Source organism: Nomascus leucogenys, chromosome 14, assembly GCF_006542625.1.
Source record: "Nomascus leucogenys isolate Asia chromosome 14, Asia_NLE_v1, whole genome shotgun sequence".
In the NCBI taxonomy this organism is placed as follows: Eukaryota; Metazoa; Chordata; class Mammalia; order Primates; family Hylobatidae; genus Nomascus; species Nomascus leucogenys.
This window is the reverse complement of record NC_044394.1, coordinates 46,147,207-46,164,410: the sequence shown is the minus strand read 5'-3', so window position 1 is coordinate 46,164,410 and position 17,204 is coordinate 46,147,207. Positions and strand designations below refer to the sequence as shown.

Sequence of the window (17,204 nt, the reverse complement as noted above, 5' to 3'; positions counted from 1 at the left end):
CAGCCCATGGTTAGGTTTTCAGTCTTTACCAAAACCCAACAGCAAAGCAAGAGGCTGTTTTTCAAAAGGAGAGTGGTTGTCTCCAGGAGACGGTTTAGACTGGCTCCACAATCCTACAGTCCAGCTGTGATGGTTCTGTTAGTGCCTTCCAGAGGCTCCACAGCTCATGCCTATTGGCCATGAACACTCCAACTATCAATTGACTTCTGCCTCAGCCGCTGTCTAATTGCAATCAGCATGAGAGACCGTGCTAAGAATCACCTAGTGGGCCCAGTCAAGCCCAGGCCTTGTGACATGTGATAAAGCTCAGTGGCTGTGTGGCAATAGCTAAACAGAATAGCCTCCTCTCTGGTTTCTCTGCATCCACTCAGGTCCTCTCCAATCTGGTGTCCATGTTTCAGTCAGAGTGGGGTTTTAAAACACCAATTTAATACTCCTCAGTAGCTCCATGCTGCTCTTGGGCTGAGGCCAACACCTTCGGGGTGGCTCTGCCCTGTGGGCCTCTCCCATTTCCCCAGCATTTGCACCTGGGATCTGGCCACAGCCCCTGGCAGTGCTGTCTCCCTTCCACCCCTCACCCCTTTCCCCAGCCCCTTCCTCATCCTGCAGGCTGGGCTCAAAGGCTGCTCCCTTGTGGAGCCCCCAGGTCGTGGCGCCTGGCCGAAAGCTCTCATCAAACCATGGGCCTCATCTTCCTGATCATGACATCGGGTGTAAATTTATACTTTTCATAGGATTTAATTTATTAATGTCTTGTCTCTGAAAAAGCATATGCTCCACCAGGGAAGGCTTTGCAGGTATTCTGCTATTTTATCCCATTCCCTGGCACAGTGCTGGGTGCACAACTTATTTTTTGTTGGTTTTTGTTTCAATGAATGAAGCAATGGGCAGACGGGGGATCGGGTGGGATAGATGGGAGAGATGGTTGTCCCTGCCAACCAGTGTCTTGTCAATTTTTCCACATCTGCAGGGGCAGTGGGAACCAGGCCCTGGAGTGGGCAGGGAACGGGGTGGGGGCGCAGTGGGGGAGAAAGGAGGAGACCAGTGATTCCTCCCCTCTGGGGCCCATTTGCTCTGCCCAGAACACACTTCTACCTACTTGGGAAGTTTTCTGCTGGGAAAGTTTGTCAACAAAGCAAGAAACTTGCAGATTTCTAAATCCTGGTTGGCTGTCAGGAAATAACGGATGCCTGGCTCCTTGGGGCCTTACTTTTAGTTTCTGGATGTTTTACTGTATTTGGTGATTTTTCAAAACTGGGAAAAATGCCACCTGGCTTCACGTGCTGTGTTCCTGGGTTGGGACACAGCCAGGAGAGCTCAGGAGAGGAAAGTACATGGAGGAGGGGCTGGGCTGGGGTGGGTGCCCAGGCTGAGGCCCTCCAGTGCAGGCAGCCTGCCGGCAGAGATATCTCTAAGAGCCTTCGACCCTGGTGTAACCCCACAGCTGGCCTCACCACCCCAAAGGCTCAGGGCCCTGTGCCTGGCCCCTCCCTGGGAGCCCTGCCAGGGCCTCCCTCCCTGTGACCTTCACTTCAGCAGCACTGGCTGAGTCTTGCCTCCCCACTGGCTGGCATAAGTGAATAGTCCAGCGATTGGAAGGAGGTGGCTTCAGGTGCAGTTGCAGGGCTGATGCCCTCCCAGGTTTTGTTTCCTCTCTCGGTCAGGACTTCCCCTGCTGGCTTCCTTCCATGGCTCCTCACAGTGACAAAATGGCAGCAACAGTTCCAGGACTCACACCTTTGCAACTTCAGAGATGGGGGAGGAGGGAGCATCTTTCCCAACCTTCCCAGCAAAGGTCTCCCTGGGCCTTAATGACGATAATCAGGTCATGCGCCCGCCCCTCCACCAATCACTATGACCCGAGGGGGGCAATGCACCCAGTGGCTTAGGCCTGGCCTTGCTCTTTTCCCTTGGAGGTGAGGGCTGACTCCAAGGCTTCATGGATGGAGAGTGGGGGAGGGGTCCCCCATTGAGACTGGGGGCTACTGGCAGTAGAAGAGGGAGGAGGCTGGGGAGGCAGAAGACTGGTACTCGGTCAGGAGATCTTCCTCCTTGCCCTCATGGTGCCCAAGGCCACAAGCAAGAGAAAAGTTCCTGGGGGCCTTTTATCTCAGGCAGAGGGATGGGGTAGACATAGATCCTTTATCCGTGGAGGGTTTGATTATGTTCAAAGCTGGTCAAGAGCTGAACAGAGGGAGCTCTGTGCATGGGTCAAAGAGCAGGAGCAAAGGCAGGTACGGCTGGGCCTGGTGAGCTCCAGAGAAGCCGGGTTTCCTGCTTGAGGAACAGAGAGAACAGAAAGGTGTGCAGGGCTGGCAGGGAGCCCAGTGCTAAGACTGATGGCCCTCGGTGGCCGGGCAGCAGTTGAGTGGGGGCGGGCAGGGGAGGCGATGGTGGTCCACTGAGTGCTGCCACCACCACTTAAAGATGGCTGCGCTCTGGCACTGTGCAGGAGGAGCCTGACTCCCTTCCAGGGCCACACAGGGCCTTCCTGACAGGTCTCCGCCCAGTACACAGCCCCTTCGCCAGGACCTCTCAGCTCTGGCCAAAGGCGAACAAGACCCGTATGTTCCCCTTCTAGATCCGTGAGATATTTGAGTGGCGGGGGTGTGGGCGGGGTGGGGAGAGTTTCTTCCTGGTACCATCTTGGCCTCACTCAGGCATGAGGTTACTCCTGGCCATGCTGGCTTTGTCACCGGCCCTCAGGTCCCCTTCCCTGTGAAGCAGGGCCCCACCTCTCCCCCACCCCCAACTGTCTTTCCCAATCTCTGACGCCTGTGAAGCTCACCTTGCAGGGAGCTCTGCACATTCCCTTGACAATCAGGTGGCTGGGACAAAGTCCCACACATGGGCCACAGCTGGCCCACACATGACCAGTGATTTCCTCTCCAGGAATGGCCGGCCTTTGGTAGGCCCCTAACCCAAGGGGCTGGGGCCCAGGTGAGAGGACCAGAGGGCTGGGGGAGGGCCCAGTACCTGCTTTGGGCTGGCAGCAGTGCCTCTGGACTTGGGGGCTTGTCTGGGACACAGAAGGTTGATGAGGGCAATGAACAGATCAAAGAACCACCTTTGGAGGAGGGCAGAACTGGGTCAGAGAGGTCCTCCACAGTAGGTGTCAAAGCCTTACTCACTCTAGACAACTCTGCCTGGAATGTGTCCGCCAGGGAAGTCAGGGCAGGTGATGGGGATCAAAGGCTCCACAGTGATCTGAACACATGGCAGACATGTCCCACACCAAGGAAGGTTCTGCTCACTCCTGTTCTATTCACAGTTCTAGGGGATGTATGAGCCCTCCATCGCATCCCCACAAGTGCAGTCTCCAGCCTGTGCCCCGAGGTCACTTCCCACATCTCCCCATCATCATCAGGGCCTCTTCTCACTGCCTTCTGCTGTCCCCACAAGACTTGAATTTCCTGACAGCAGGAACTGCGGCTTCTTCCCTGTGGACTCAAGATGCAGCTGTGCCCGGTGTGTGGAAGGTGTTTAATAAATGGAGAATGGCACTTACCTTGCCTAGACCTGGGAACACAGCGCTTGGAAAGCGTGGGGAGTGAAGGTTAAAGCCCTGCCCGAAGCAGAGACGCAATGATTAGGGCTCAGGGAGAGCGAAGCACTTTGCAGCCTCGGGAGCCTGGGAGGTGGCTGTGAACTTGAAGGACAGTGTTGGTGTTCCTGAGGGTTCGGGGCCACGGGGCGCAGGTTAGAGACCGCAGAGTCCCTAGAGAATGCAGAAACGTCTCTACCTCCCTGGGGCAGGCTGTGGTCCTGTCAAAGTCCAGGTCTGTGGGCCTCAGTTAACTGCAAGGGTCTCCTTCCGTGGGCTCCTGGAAGGCCGCTGTCTCCTGCCTTCCGGACCCGACAGGGGCCTGTGAAGGATGTGAGTGGGGTTCCCAAGCTGTCTTCGGTCCGGTCCGGAAAGCCTAGCGGGTGACGTGCAGGCTTCTTAGGAGCGCCCCGGGGAATTAGGCCGGGGACACGCATCGTGCCTGTCCCCAGCACCCAACTTGGTGCACTCGGTGCGCTCATTACTTGATACATTCAGTTTTGGAGGCAAACCATGTGGAGAGTGAGGCAGAAATAGGAACGTGTCTTTGGGGCTGTGAAGGAAATGACAAGCTCCTTCCAAGGAGCTTCCTCGGGCCGAAGGACTGAAGGAGCTGGAGGCTGCGGTGGGGCCCAGTCGCCCCCTGGCGGTAAGTGGGGGACACAGCACTCGAACGCCTCACTCCGGTCTCCTGCGAAATCTCTCCTGCAGCCCGAGAAGCCTGGGACCTTCTAAACCCCAGTGGCCAATTCTCTGGAAAGCTGTGCTACAAGGCACAACGGGGAGGGTGTGGGCACGCTGGCCACCGTCTCTGGACCCGCCTTTCCCACCCTACGCTGTCGAGAGGGCCCTTGTTGGGGTGAAAGAGACAGGCCAGGCCCACGGGTGCCAGCGCTGGCTCTGGGCCCTCTTCCCTCCCTTTTTCCGCGCAGTGAGAGCGGCCTGCTGTGGCCCGATGGCCCGGACTACCCCTCCTCAGCCTGCTGGTCCTCACACCGGCCTTGGGGTTACCAGGAAAACTGGCGACCAGCACGGATTTGTTTCCAAGACCTGGAAACTCCTGAAATGTCTGTCCGCTCTCTGATGGCTTATGGGTGTGAGTCACCATTTCGTAAAAAGGGACAGATGCAGGCACACGTCAGTGGCTAGGAAGGAGGGACGCCCGTGTTTATTAAGAGATGTGCATGCGGAATCATCACACCAGCCCTAGCAGAGGAGTTTTGTGTTGTCGTTGCTTATTTTACAGATAAGGGAAACCGAGGCTCAGCAAGGTAAACTGACATGCTCAAGACAACACAGAAAGTTCCAGAATGGAAGCATTGCCCTGCGCCCTAGATGCTACAAGGCTTTAGAGACATGGCATGTGTCAAGCAGTCACCTGGGATGTGGACTGGGGACACAGCTCTTCTCTATCCTCAGGGCAGGGTGAGGGGAGCAAGAGGACTCCCCTGCCTTTGCCCCTTTCCCACCCAGACTTCTGCGCTGATATCTGGGTGGGAGCTGCACAGTGCTGGCTCCCAGAGAGGATTGGACCAGCCCCGACCCTGTCCCAGGGGCAGCCAATCCATGGGCCATTGAGAGGCTTGGCAGGGGAAAGCCACGCCCAGCAGAAAGGGCCATCTTCAGTCCAGTCAACTCCTCTGGGGGCGGTGGGAGTGTGCCCTAACGGAGAGAAGACGCTGCACATGACAGAGAATCGAGGCAGAGGGCACCCGCATTTCGCAGAAGCAGTGCTGGGGCAGGGAATGATCTGCTCCCAAAAGCCAGGCCATGAGATGGTCCAACCCATTGCTGGAGCTGGATGTGGTATCTGAACATCCTGTGCTCATCTAAGCCTGATTCTGTAATGCAGACTCTCTCCTTGTGCTTGTTTTACAGATGAGAAAACTGAGGCACAGAGAGATTGTGTGACTTGCCCAAGGTCACACAGCTGGTGAACGGTGAACTGGGGTTTGTGGTGTGGCAGATGGGTGACTATGTTACAAGGGTGCGTGGGGAGCTTCTGTCTGTCCTGGGTGCTTGAGGCTGACACAAGAAGCATGAAGGGCATAGAGAGCAGTAAATATTGAGGGAATCTAAAGAAATTCAATGTTACTTGCAAAAAAAGTAAAAAAAAAAAAAAGTATAATTTCCAAAAGTAGCTAATGCAATATTTCTAGCGCCATTGCTCTCCCAGACTTTATCACTTCCTCATCAAGAGATGGAGACTAGTTCTCCTACGCTCAAAACTCAGTAGGACTTCATGTGACTCTTGATGACTAGAACGTGGAAGAAGTGATGCAGCTTGACTTCTGAGGGTAGGTCATCAAAGGTAATACGGCTCGTGCCTGGTTCTCTCTTAGGACACTTGCCCTTGGGAACCTAGCTGCCACATTGTAGGGAAGCCCAGGCCACATGGAAAGCCCATATATGTTTCCTGCCAACAGCCCCAACTGATGTTCAGGCTTACTGCCAGCAGCACCAGCTATCATGCATGTGAGTGAGTGAGCCTCACTTCTGCCATGTTCTATTCATCAAGACAGTCACATGAAGTCCTACTGAGTTTTGAGGACAGGAAAACTAGTCTCCATCTCTTGATGAGGAAGCGATAAGGTCTGGGAGAGCAGTCAGGCTAGAAATATTGCATTAGCTATTTTTGGAAATTATGCTGATTTTTTTTTTTTTTTACTATTTTTGTAAGTAACATTGCATTTCTTTAGATTCCCTCAATATTTACTGCTCTCTACACCCTTCATGCTTCTTGCACCTTGGACCTTTTAGCTGGGAGATCGCCTTGCTTCCACATGAAGTAAAGCCCTTTTCTCTATTATCTATTGGTGGCAAAGTCTCTTAAGTTATTTATTTATTTATTTTTTGAGACTATTTATTTTTTGAGTCTATTCCACCCCAGGCTGGAGTGCAGTGGCACCATCTTGGCTCACTGCAAACTCCGCCTCGCAGGTTCAAGCAATTGTCCTGCTTCAGCCTCCCTAGTAGCTGGGATTACAGGCACTTGCCACCATGCCCAGCTAATTTTTTGTATTTTTAGTAGAGATGGGGTTTCACCATGTTGGCCAGGCTGGTCTTGAACTCCCGTCCTCAGGTGATCCACCCACCTCGGCCTCCCAAAGTGCTGGGATTACAGGTGTGAGCCATCATGCCACATTGAAAATGTTTTATTTGCCTGGTGTAAAATTCCAGGTTGGTAGTTTTCTCTCGGCAAACTGGACATGCCATTCCCATCTTTCCGCATCACTGTCACTGAGGAGAGCTGGCAGGCAGTCTGTCTCTGGCTGTCTTTGCCGTCTCTGTCTTTGGTGTTCTGCAATTCACCGTAACATGTTTAGGTGAGTTCCCTTTTATCTCACTTGCTTAGGACGTGTTTGGATTTCTTCAATCTAAACTGGTGAGTTGGGGAACCCTCCTCCTCCCTCCCCCCAGGCTCTCATTCTTGTCCCTTCCCCGGCATTGTCCTCACAGGGCTTATACTTTTGAAAATAAACACCAGGAGATGTGTTCAGGCAAATATTGCTTTCTTCTGCCCCGTGACCCTCACTTTCCAGCCAAGGGGACATCCAGAATGACTTCCTGGAACTGGGAAAGAAAAATTATCTGGGGGTGAAATACACATGGTGCCTCAAGAAGTCCTCCTGCCCTGTGGGGTCTGTGTGGAGGCTCCAGGGCTGGCGCTTCCCATGAAGGCCCTGAAGGCCCACTGTGTGCATCTTAGCCTCAGTGAGGTCACACTGCGAGCCTGAGAATTTGAGTGGCATTCTCTGCCCCCAGAGCTAGCTGTCAAACATTTCCCAGCACAGCACCGGGCAGGATCCACGGCTAATGGCAGCAGGGGTGGGAAATGCTGAGCTGAAGTTCAGAGCTAGGATAAAGCCAACAGGAATCCCTCTCCTTTGTCAAGTTTATTTTATTAAAATATACAGGACTGAATATTAGTGGATGCTGAGAACAGGAACCACCCTCCCAGGCCGTGGCCAAGGGAGACGCTTCTGCCATGCAGACATGCGGCCAGTCTGTGTCCCAGCGTGGGAGGCAGACCCCTCCTGGCTGGGCTGTGCAGCCAGTCTGGCCCCCAGGCCAAGGCCGGCAGGGGTGTGGTGGTGATGCTCTCCTGAGGCCTTGGCCTTAGAAGCAGAGTGACACCAGCTGGGAGGGCTGGGCGGGGGGTGAGGGGAGGGAGGAGATCCCTGAGCCAGGGAAAGCTGATGCCCTTCTGGAGGCAGAGGCCCCCAGTCAGCCTGGAGCCTGGAGCCGGGTGTCCATGCAGCTCCGTGGGGGAGGCCAGGCTGTGCGTGAATGCCGAGGGGCCCCCACGGCCTCCGCCATACCGCCTTTCCTCTGAGGGCCCTGCTCACCCTGGGGCTAGCCTCCTGGGGCACTTGGGGACTCCCCGGGCCAGCCCTGAGTGGAGCTGGGCTGGCTGTGATGGAATGTATTATGTGGGAATGTTCCTGGAGGAGCCATGCGGCCTGACACCGGGTTCCTTCTGGGTGAGGCCCTGAGCAGGCGGGAGCAGCATCTCTCTCCTCCTGGGGGTTTCTGCTGACCACCCAGCCACAGCCCCCTCAGCCCTCACCATTCATCCCCAGATGGAGGGGACAGCCAAGCAGAGTCCCCAGGGTTTGTGCTTTTGAATGTTGGTCAGCCGGGCTGGGCTTTGGGGCCCCACTGATCTCAGGCACAGAGCAGACCCCCAAGGCCTCTTCCCCAGGGCCACCGTATTGGGGCTACTGGACCCAAGCCTCAGCCAGCAGGAGGGCCTGGCCTCTGAGAAGCAGTGTGCTGGGCTCCCACCGGGGCTGCGCCTGAGCTGCTAAGGAATGCTTGTGCTTTTTGTGCAAGGCAGAGGGACGGCGACACTGCTTCAGGAGGGGGCTCAGCCAAGTTGCTGGGCCATGGGAGGAGCACTGCAGGAAGAGGAGGGACACGCCCCTTCCCAGGCCCCTCTGAGCTCTGCCCCGGGCTCCCTGGCTTCCAGTCCCTGAACCACGTGCCTCCTCCCGGGACCTAAGAGGACCTTGGAGGGAACAGTCTGTGCTGGAGGGTGTGTACAGCCCTACCCACCGCATTCCCACTGAACCAGGACTGGGGCAAGGAGAGGCTTATCCCACCCTGTGGAGCTGGCAGAGAGTGCCCTCAGATTCTCCACCACAACCCAATCCCCAAGCTTGAAATCCCCTGCCTTCCTGCCATGGAGGGAGAATGGGGCCCAGTGGCCCCTCACCACCCAGGCTTGCCCCACAGTGGGTGGCCTGGTACCCAGCTCTTTCAGGTCAGTGGAGTGGCAGGGGGTCCTCGGACCCGCAGGGAAGCATTTCCAGAAAGCTGCAGGCTCGGCCTCCATCACCCCCTCTCCCCCCTGCCCCCCAGCTGGTCCCTCTGGGGTCCTGAGGTGAGGGGCTTTCTAGAAGCGTAGGTAGTGGGCAGACAGTGGCTGTGGGGAGGAGACCGGGGAGCCCGGAGCCGACCCACTGTGTGGCAAGAAAGCAGAATGGAGAACGGGATGAGGTGGGCTCACACCGGAGATTGGACCTTCCCCTGCAGGGGGACTCGAGCCCCTTCTTGGTGACATCCAGCGGCTGGTGGCCTGCAGACCTGCTCTGTCAGCCACTCACCCAGAGGCAGCTTTGCCTCGCTGGCCTGGGAGGGGCTGACTGGGGCTCCTGGACTCCTCAGCCCCTCCCTGACCTCTGTCCCTTCTGCCAGCCCAGATGAATGGCTGTGTGTGTGTGTGTGTGTGTGTGTGTAGCAATCTGTTCACTTTTTGCAAATCTATTTTTTAAAAGTTTCTTGGAGGCTACTCCTGGCAGGATGGAGGTTTCTTGGGGATGGAGGTGGCCGTGGCCATGCACTCCTTCGGACGTATCCTAGATGACATTCTCAAACAGCTGCATGGAGCTCATGATGTTCTCGTCCTGCGTGGAGAGAGGAAGGGAGGCCGGTCAGGTGCTGGGTGGGCTCCAGATCTGACCCCCTTGGGCAGATTCCCGCCAGGGACTCGGAGCCTGTGGCGACTGCCTGTCTGTCTGTCTTATTGGGTGCAGGGGAGCTGGGGGACAGGGAGGTGAAGTAGCTGGTCCGAGGTCCCCGGCTGGTGAGGCACAGCCTGTCTTCAACCCCACTCCTGACTGCAAGCCCATCTGGGATGAGCTGATGAAGGGGATCCTGGCTGGCCTCCAGCGGAGGTGGGGGCTAACCAGGACTGCTCTGGGAGTGGGGCAGTAGAGGCGCTGGAGGCCCAGCATCCTGCCCCCTGAGGTGCTCTCTGGAAGGGCTAGCAGCAACACTGCGGAGGCTCTGGTGCCTCCCCACAGTGACCCTCTCCCTCTGGCTGGCCCCATGTCTGCCCCTAACTTGAGGTTCTCCAGGGGCGGGGCTGAGGGAGGGTGTAGGGGTAGTGGGGGGATGCTGTGGGCTGCAGAGGTGGGTGGGGAGGAGGAGACTCAGACAAGAGGGCAAGTGGAGCTTGGGGCTGTCCAGGAGGTGGCAAGGGGCCAAGGATAGCTGCCACGTCCTGGGCTGGCAGGGGTGGGACTGGGGTGAGGGAACGAGCGGACGCTGCCAACCACCCACCTCCGTGCAGAGCCTGCAGAGAACTGTGGCCCGGCCTCCCGTGCCGCCTACCTTCTGACAGGTCTCCAGGAACTCTTCAATGGTCACCACCCCATCCTGGTTCCGGTCCATTTTCTGCAACCCAAGCCATGCCCAAGGTGAGTCTGTGCCCCAGCAGAGACAGCCCTGCCCCTGGCCTGAGGACGCAGAAGTCACGGGTGGGTGGATGGGCGGGTGGGCTCCCTCCACTCCGACTTGTCCCCTGTGACTACTCTGGATCCAGGCCACATAATCCACCCTTCATAGCCACCTCCCAACCAACTGCTGAGGCTCCAAGCATCTCCCCACTGCTCCCCTAGGCCACTTCCCTGAGACTTCCTGGGCTTGGGTTTCCCAGAATTTGTTCCCATGCTCATCTGAGGCAGCCAGGGCAGAGGGAGCAACTGAGTCACAGGATGGCCCATGTCTAGTGGCCCCAGCAAGCAGGAGGCAAAGCCTGCAGCCCTGCAGCCCCCATGCATACAGGTGAAGGCCCCTAACCCACTCCTCTCCCACAGCATCTTCCTGGAGGAGCCACACAGCTCTCAGGAGGCATGGAGCTCCGGCCCAGGGTCAGCTGCCTCAGGATCCCCAGCCCTGGCCCCCAGATGAGGTCCACAGGGCAGAGCAGTGGTGTAGTTCACTTCTCAGGGGTTCTGACAACCAGCCAGATTGGAGGGGCAAGTTTAACCTCCTCATGGGGAGTGGGGAGGCTCAGAGGGGCAAGCCACTTGCCTGAGGTGGCCCCAAAAGCGAGAGCCCCTTCCTCTGCCCGGCTCCCCTCCCTAGGCAGGGCTGGCGCTCACTCACCTGGAAGAACCTCTCCACGTGCTCCGCCGGTGCGTCCTCCCGCAGGATGGGGTAGGTGTGGCGGCCCATCATGTCATAGATGGACTTCATGATGGCCAGCATCTCCTGGAGGGGGAGGCTGGCATGAGCCTGCTGCAAGGCTGGGGTGGCTGTGAGGGCCCAAAGGGAGCAGGCGGCATCCAAGGGTGCAGGGCACCTCCAAGGCAGTGAGTGCGAGGGGCCGGACGAGCTGGAGAGAGGAGCCTGTCCACTTCCAGGGCACCCAGAGCGAGCTTCTGACTCTAGGGGAAGCTCATCTCCCAGAGAAGTGGGAGATGGATTGCTATGTGCTTATCTCCAAAATGTGACGCTGTAGAAGAAAAAGTGCTTGGACCAAACAAAACCTGTCTGTGGGCCCATGTGGGAGGGCTCCCCTCTCCACCCATGCCTTAAGGGACCGCACTGCCCCCTTCACTTGATGGGGGCCAAGGCCAAGACCTCTGGCTTCTCCACTTAAGTCTCCCCAAGGCCTTTTGTGTAAGACAGTATGACTGAGAACACTTGCTGAGCTGGACCGAGATGTGTGCTACAGGGTACCTGAGCCCACACTCCATACCTGGGTGTCCAGGACCGAGCCCAGGAGAGGAGAGCCCGCTGGCTGCTGTCCCCAGGGCCAGTCTCTGGATGGAGAGCGGGAGAAGACAGGTGGGCAGCAGGAGCAGGGAGAGGAAGAGCGGCGGGGGATGGCGCAGCAGGAGAGGAGGAGGGGACAATCCCTACCCCCAGCCCCCCACTACCTCTTTGGTGATGTAGCCATCCTTGTTAATGTCGTAGAGATTAAAGGCCCACTTGAGCTTCTCGTGGACTGTGCCCCGCAGTAGGATGGAGAGGCCAACCACAAAGTCCTATGGGGAGAAGAGAGTGTGGGGCGTGACAATCCAACCAATGCCCAGGTTCCAGTTCCAGTTGCTGTGTGGCTTCCACTGAAATTCACGCCCCCGATAGGCACAGAGCCTCCCTAAGAGACTGACGGCATCCATTCAGGTCAGCACACGGTGAGTGTGTGCCCGTGTGTGAGCGCGTGCACGGGTGTGCACCTGTGTGTGTGAACTTGTGTGAGGGTGTGCACCTGTGAGGGTGTGCATCTGTATGTGTGAACCTGTGTGTGTACCTGTGTGTGTGAACCAGTGTGTGTGTACCTGTGTGAGTGTGTGTACCTGTGTGAGTGTGTGAACCTGTGTGTGTACCTGTGTGTGTACCTGTGTGTACCTGTGTGAGTGTGTGAACCAGTGTGAGTGTGTGTACCTGTGTGTGTACCTGTGTGAGTGTGTGAACCTGTGTGAGTGTGTGTACCTGTGTGTGTACCTGTGTGTGTGTGAACCTAACCTGTGTGAGTGTGTACCTGTGTGAGTGTGTGAACCAGTGTGTGTGTACCTGTGTGAGTGGTGTGTACCTGTGTGAGTGTGTGTACCTGTGAGTGTGTGAACCTGTGTGTGTGTGTACCTGTGTGAGTGTGTGTACCTGTGTGAGTGTGTGAACCTGTGTGAGTGCACGCGCATGTGTCTGCATGTGTGGCAGGAGTGGCATGGTAGCTGATACTGATGCCAGATAAAGATATTCAAATATATATGGTGTCCTAGACCCATTTAATGCAGTGCTGCCGCTGGAGACGCCTGGGGGTGCTCTTTTAATAAAGGAGGTGCTCTATGTTTAGTCTGCCAAGCAAAGGTGCCTGAAAACTTCCAGATTAAAAAGCTAGAGGAATGATGCTCAGCTTTTTGTTTGTTGTTTTTAGAGACAGAGTCTCAGACTGTCACCAGGCTGGAATGCTGTGGCGCCATCACGGCTCAGTGCAGTCCCAAACTCCCAGGCTCAAGCGATCCTCCACCTCAGCCTCCTGAGTAGCTGGGACCACTCGGAGTAATCCATGCCTGGCTAGTTTATTTTATACTTATAGAGATGGAGTCTCGCTATGCTGTCCAGGCTGGTCTCCAACTCCTGGCCCCAAGTAATTCTCCTACCTTGGCCTTCAAAAATGCTGGGATTACAGGTATAATCCCAGGGCCACCTTGCCCAACCCTGGTGCTCAACTCTTCAGTCATGTGTGTGGCCATCGCCTTTGGCATGGGACACTTTATTACTAATATGACAGAATATGGCTGTTTAAATGGTTTCCATGTGACAACTTCAACTGTTTTGTTACAGCAGTTGGTAGAAAGCAGGTTTTCCCCTACCTCTTGGAAGGTTTAAAGGTGAAACCGTCCCTGCACCCTGGGGTCCTCCCAGGCTACTCTGAAAGAAAGGGGTGAGAAAAGGGCTGTACCAGCGAAGTGGGATGGAGGATGGTCAGAGTGCAACGGACAGGGCCATGCACCAAGGCCCTGAGGCCCCTCAAGTGTTAGATTTTCGGGATTGGAGGAAGTCTGTACCATGAGAGAGAGAGAGAGAGGACAGAGAGAGAGAGAGAAAGAGAGAGAGAGAGAGAGAGAGAGAGAGAGAGAGAGACAGAGGAAAGCGATCTGGAAGAAGAAAAATTATCCCAGGAGAAAAAAATTTGACAACCATTAGGTTCAGAGATTAGAAATCTTCCATCACTAAAATAAGAATAGGATGTCACAAAAAAGGGGTAAATGGAAAAAAGAAAGAGCTCTTGGAAATTAAAAATAAGAAAGCAAAATGACAGACTTAAAAAGAAAGGTTGGGAGAGCAAATGGAATCTTCCATGAAGTGGAATGAGAAGGCAAACAGCTGGAATATAGGGGAGAAAAGAGGATAATGAGAGGTGCACTCCAGAGGGGCCAGTGCTGGGACACAGGCAGTTTGGGAAGAACGGGAGAAAATGGAGGAAAGTGGGTAGGAGCAATCAGGAAAGACGATTTCCCAGAATGGAAGCAGAGATTTCCGGTGTCCACCAAGGCTTGGCACAATGCATGAAAACAGCCTGCAGTTTAGCTGCACGCATAGATCACGGTGAAATTTCAGCAAATTGGGTGCAAACAGAGGATCCTATAAACTTTCAGAGAGGAAAGCAATGCCAAACAGAAAAAGCAAAATCGGGTCCCATCACAGGTCAGTGTCAGCAGGGGCACCTGCTCTGCAGCAGCGCCTGAGGCAGGAGGCCCAGGGAACGATGCCACCCGTCAATTTTGAAGGAGAAAAAATTGTCTCCTTCACCCCTGGGGGTGCTGGTCCCTATGACGGATTAAGCAAGAGTAAGAACAGAATAAAGACATTCCCAGGTGCTCAAAGGCTCCAAAGTTACAGCTCACGTCCTCTTTTATAGGAATCGGCTGGGTGGTGAGCCCCTGAACACACAGAGAGTAAAGCAAGAGAAAGAAAGATCAGGGATCCAGAACCAGAAGGCCCAGCCCAGCAGAGAGGGGAGGAAGCCCCAGAGGGCACCAGGCCCCAGTGAAGATGGAGCCATGGGAGGCTGGGTTGGGGGGCCTCCTCTGGCAGATGCCGGGCAACAGGTTCAGATGACTGGAGAAGGGCCTGGGCTTGAATGAATAATGAGGCCACAGAACACCAGACAAACCAATCATCAGGACCAGTGTTAACCATAGGCAAAGGAAAGGAAAAGATCATTGCAATGGACAACAAGCCTCAGCGAGGGGTCCAGTTCACAAATCAGAGTAAACCAAGGCCTTATCCAACCTGAAGCCTAGAGTCTGTTGGAAAGCTGGACTCACTGCAGTCCCCAACTCCTGGGCTCAAGCGATCCTCTCTCCCCAGCCTCCTGGGGGATGGGTGGGGGGCTGGGGGGACGGGAAAGTTGTGTGTCTGAGGGAGTCCCAAATTCTCACTCGTGGCAGGGGGTGGAAAAGTGGAAGCAAGCTGCTGGGGGACATGGAAACAAGCACAGGCGACTGGCTACAGCAGACAAGGTGGTGGTCACCTGCTGGTTTTCCAACGTGCACCCTGCGAATGTGTTGGACTCCAGTCATGTGTGTGTATAACTGAAGACAATGACTCTCTATATCTATATCTATATCTATATCTATATCTATATCTATATCTATATCTAGAGAGAGATTGAGTCCCACTCTGTCACCCAGGCTGGAGTACAGTGGTGCAATCTCGGCTCACTGCAACCTCTGACTCCTGGGTTCAAGCGATTCTCTTGCCTCAGCCTCCTGAGCAGCTGGGATTACAGGCACCTGCCACCATGCCCAGCTAATTTCTTTTGTATTTTTAGCAGCGACGGGGTTTCGCTATGTTGGCCAGGCTTGTCTCAAACTCCTGACCTCAGGTGATCCGCCCGCCTTGGCCTCTCAAAGTGCTGGGATTGCAGGTGTGAGCCACCGAGCCCGGCCAACGAAAATATTTTAAAGAAGAAACACCCAGGTGTGGTGGCTCACACCTGCAATTCCAGCACTTTGGGAGGCTGAGACAGGAGAATTGCTTGAGGCCAGGATTTCAAGACTAGCTTGGGCAACATAGAGAGACCTTGCATCTACAACAATTAAAATAAAAAAATTAGCCGGGCATGGTGGCATGCGCCTGCAGTCCCAGCTACTTGGGAGGCTGGGGTGGGAGGATCACTTGAGGCCAGGAGGTCGAGGCTGCAATGAGCTATGGTGGTGTCACTGCACTCCAGCCTGTTTAAAAATAAAACAAAAAAATTAAAAATTAAAAAACAAAGGAGAAACACTGTTATATTTCTACTATGTCCAAGTTTAGGAAATAATAATAACCGAAGCTTGGGCATGGTTTACACAGTAGTGAAGATTCTAAGTTATCCCTGAAGCCCTGGGTCAGACAGGCCTTCCTAGTGGGCAGCAAGGGCGTGGAGCACACCGTTCTCCTGTGGACCCCACCGTTCTCCTGTGGACCCCAGGCAGGCACTGCTGTCCTTCACCTTGTCTTCAGCTGACATAGGCCCCTCAGGTGGTCTGTCTGCTGTGGAGAAGCCCTGATGTTCAGCTGCTAGCAGCAGGCTCTGCGGCTGAACAGGTGTAGGAACCCTGTCACATCCACAGCCTCTGCTCTACGGCTGTCCCCATGGCAGGGGCTAGGCAGGGTGAGGGCTCCGGCGATACAGCACACTTCCAGATGAAGGTGCACGAGAGTGCATAGGAGGGTCGCCTGGCAGAGCCCAGAGCAGGTGCTTAGCGAGGGGTAGGAGTCGCATGTGGTTCCTGGGCTTGCAGGCCTGCCCTCACACGGCCCTGGATGCTGCTTGGCCGTGTGAGGGCACATGGAGCAGTTTACTGTCGGGGGAGGTTAACAGAGAAGCGGCCGCACCTCCAGATGCCCGCCTGGCTGCCACTTCCAAGCTGGGCCTGACTTGATCCTGGGCACTGAAGAGGCCCCAACAGTCTACGGAATCGTTTTGGAAGCTTTGCACATCCTGGCAAGCCAGATGAGTTGCACGAGAAAGGCCCTGGTGGCCACAGCATTCAGCAAATCTGTGTGTGGCGCTGCTCACCTGGGGCTCCCTGCTGCTGGCGAATCCCAGAAGGTCCTTGGGGATGGGAGCAGGAGCCACTCCGAGGTGGGGTGTGGGGATGGCACCGCCCGCTCGGCTCTGTTGAGGTCTGTGTGTTTTCCGATTTGGTCTTTTTGGTTATTCTTTTTGGTGAGCGGAGGGAGGGTATTATCTTTTACCATATCAGTAAACTGTAACTAATATGCATCTTGTCTCTAAGAATATACAGAAAAGGACAGGATCACTGCAGACAGTGTCACGCAGGCTTGCCTTGCATTACAGGCGCACATAGGAGGCTCTGAGGCCTGGCAGTGAGGACGGCCCAGTGTTCTCCAGACTAGATTTGGTGCCTCCGTCCCCGGCAGGATCCTTTGTGACCACTGGGATCCCAGCCTGTGGGGCTCCCAGGATGGGGCCATGGGGGCTTGCGCCCTCCTCCTTCCCAGAGCAGAACACTTTGAAATCAAGAAGTTCCTCAAGGTAGATGTACCTGCGTGAAGCCAGAGGACTTCGTTTCATGTGCAGAGAAGCTGCAGAAGGCCCGGGAAGAAGCCAGGGATGAGTGATCTTCTGAGAAGGTGCCCAGCAGAGGGGCCACAGCACAGCCACTGACAGACCCAGCCCAGAGGGCTGCCGCCTGCTTCCTTAAAGGGCCACAAGGCTGTCCCTCAGGACAGTGAGGGCGATGGCCACAGGAGGTGAGGGGCGACTGTGACCCTCCTGAGCGCTGCCATGCGCAGGGGCTCTGCTGAGCCTCTCAGTCATCTCATTCCTGAACAAGAAAAACCACTCACACCCCGCCTGTCCCTTACACCGTTTCCTAAAGACACTTTACTGCCTGAAGTCTCAGGTGCC

The 17,204-nt window shown here is 55.5% G+C and overlaps 1 protein-coding gene across 1 annotated transcript in view; it reads right to left on the bottom strand.

Annotated features, from left to right (window-relative positions):
- Nucleotides 1-7,421: 7,421 nt before the first annotated feature.
- Nucleotides 7,422-17,204, bottom strand: part of KCNIP3 (potassium voltage-gated channel interacting protein 3) — a 91,245-nt gene continuing 81,462 nt past the window's right edge. The window contains exons 6-9 of the mRNA XM_030826932.1: nucleotides 11,716-11,823; nucleotides 10,940-11,044; nucleotides 10,163-10,225; nucleotides 7,422-9,453 (exon numbers count right to left, since the gene is read on the bottom strand). Of these exons, the coding sequence (XP_030682792.1) occupies nucleotides 9,406-9,453; nucleotides 10,163-10,225; nucleotides 10,940-11,044; nucleotides 11,716-11,823 (324 nt within the window). The 3' untranslated portion in view covers nucleotides 7,422-9,405. The remainder of the gene's footprint in view (nucleotides 9,454-10,162; nucleotides 10,226-10,939; nucleotides 11,045-11,715; nucleotides 11,824-17,204) is intronic.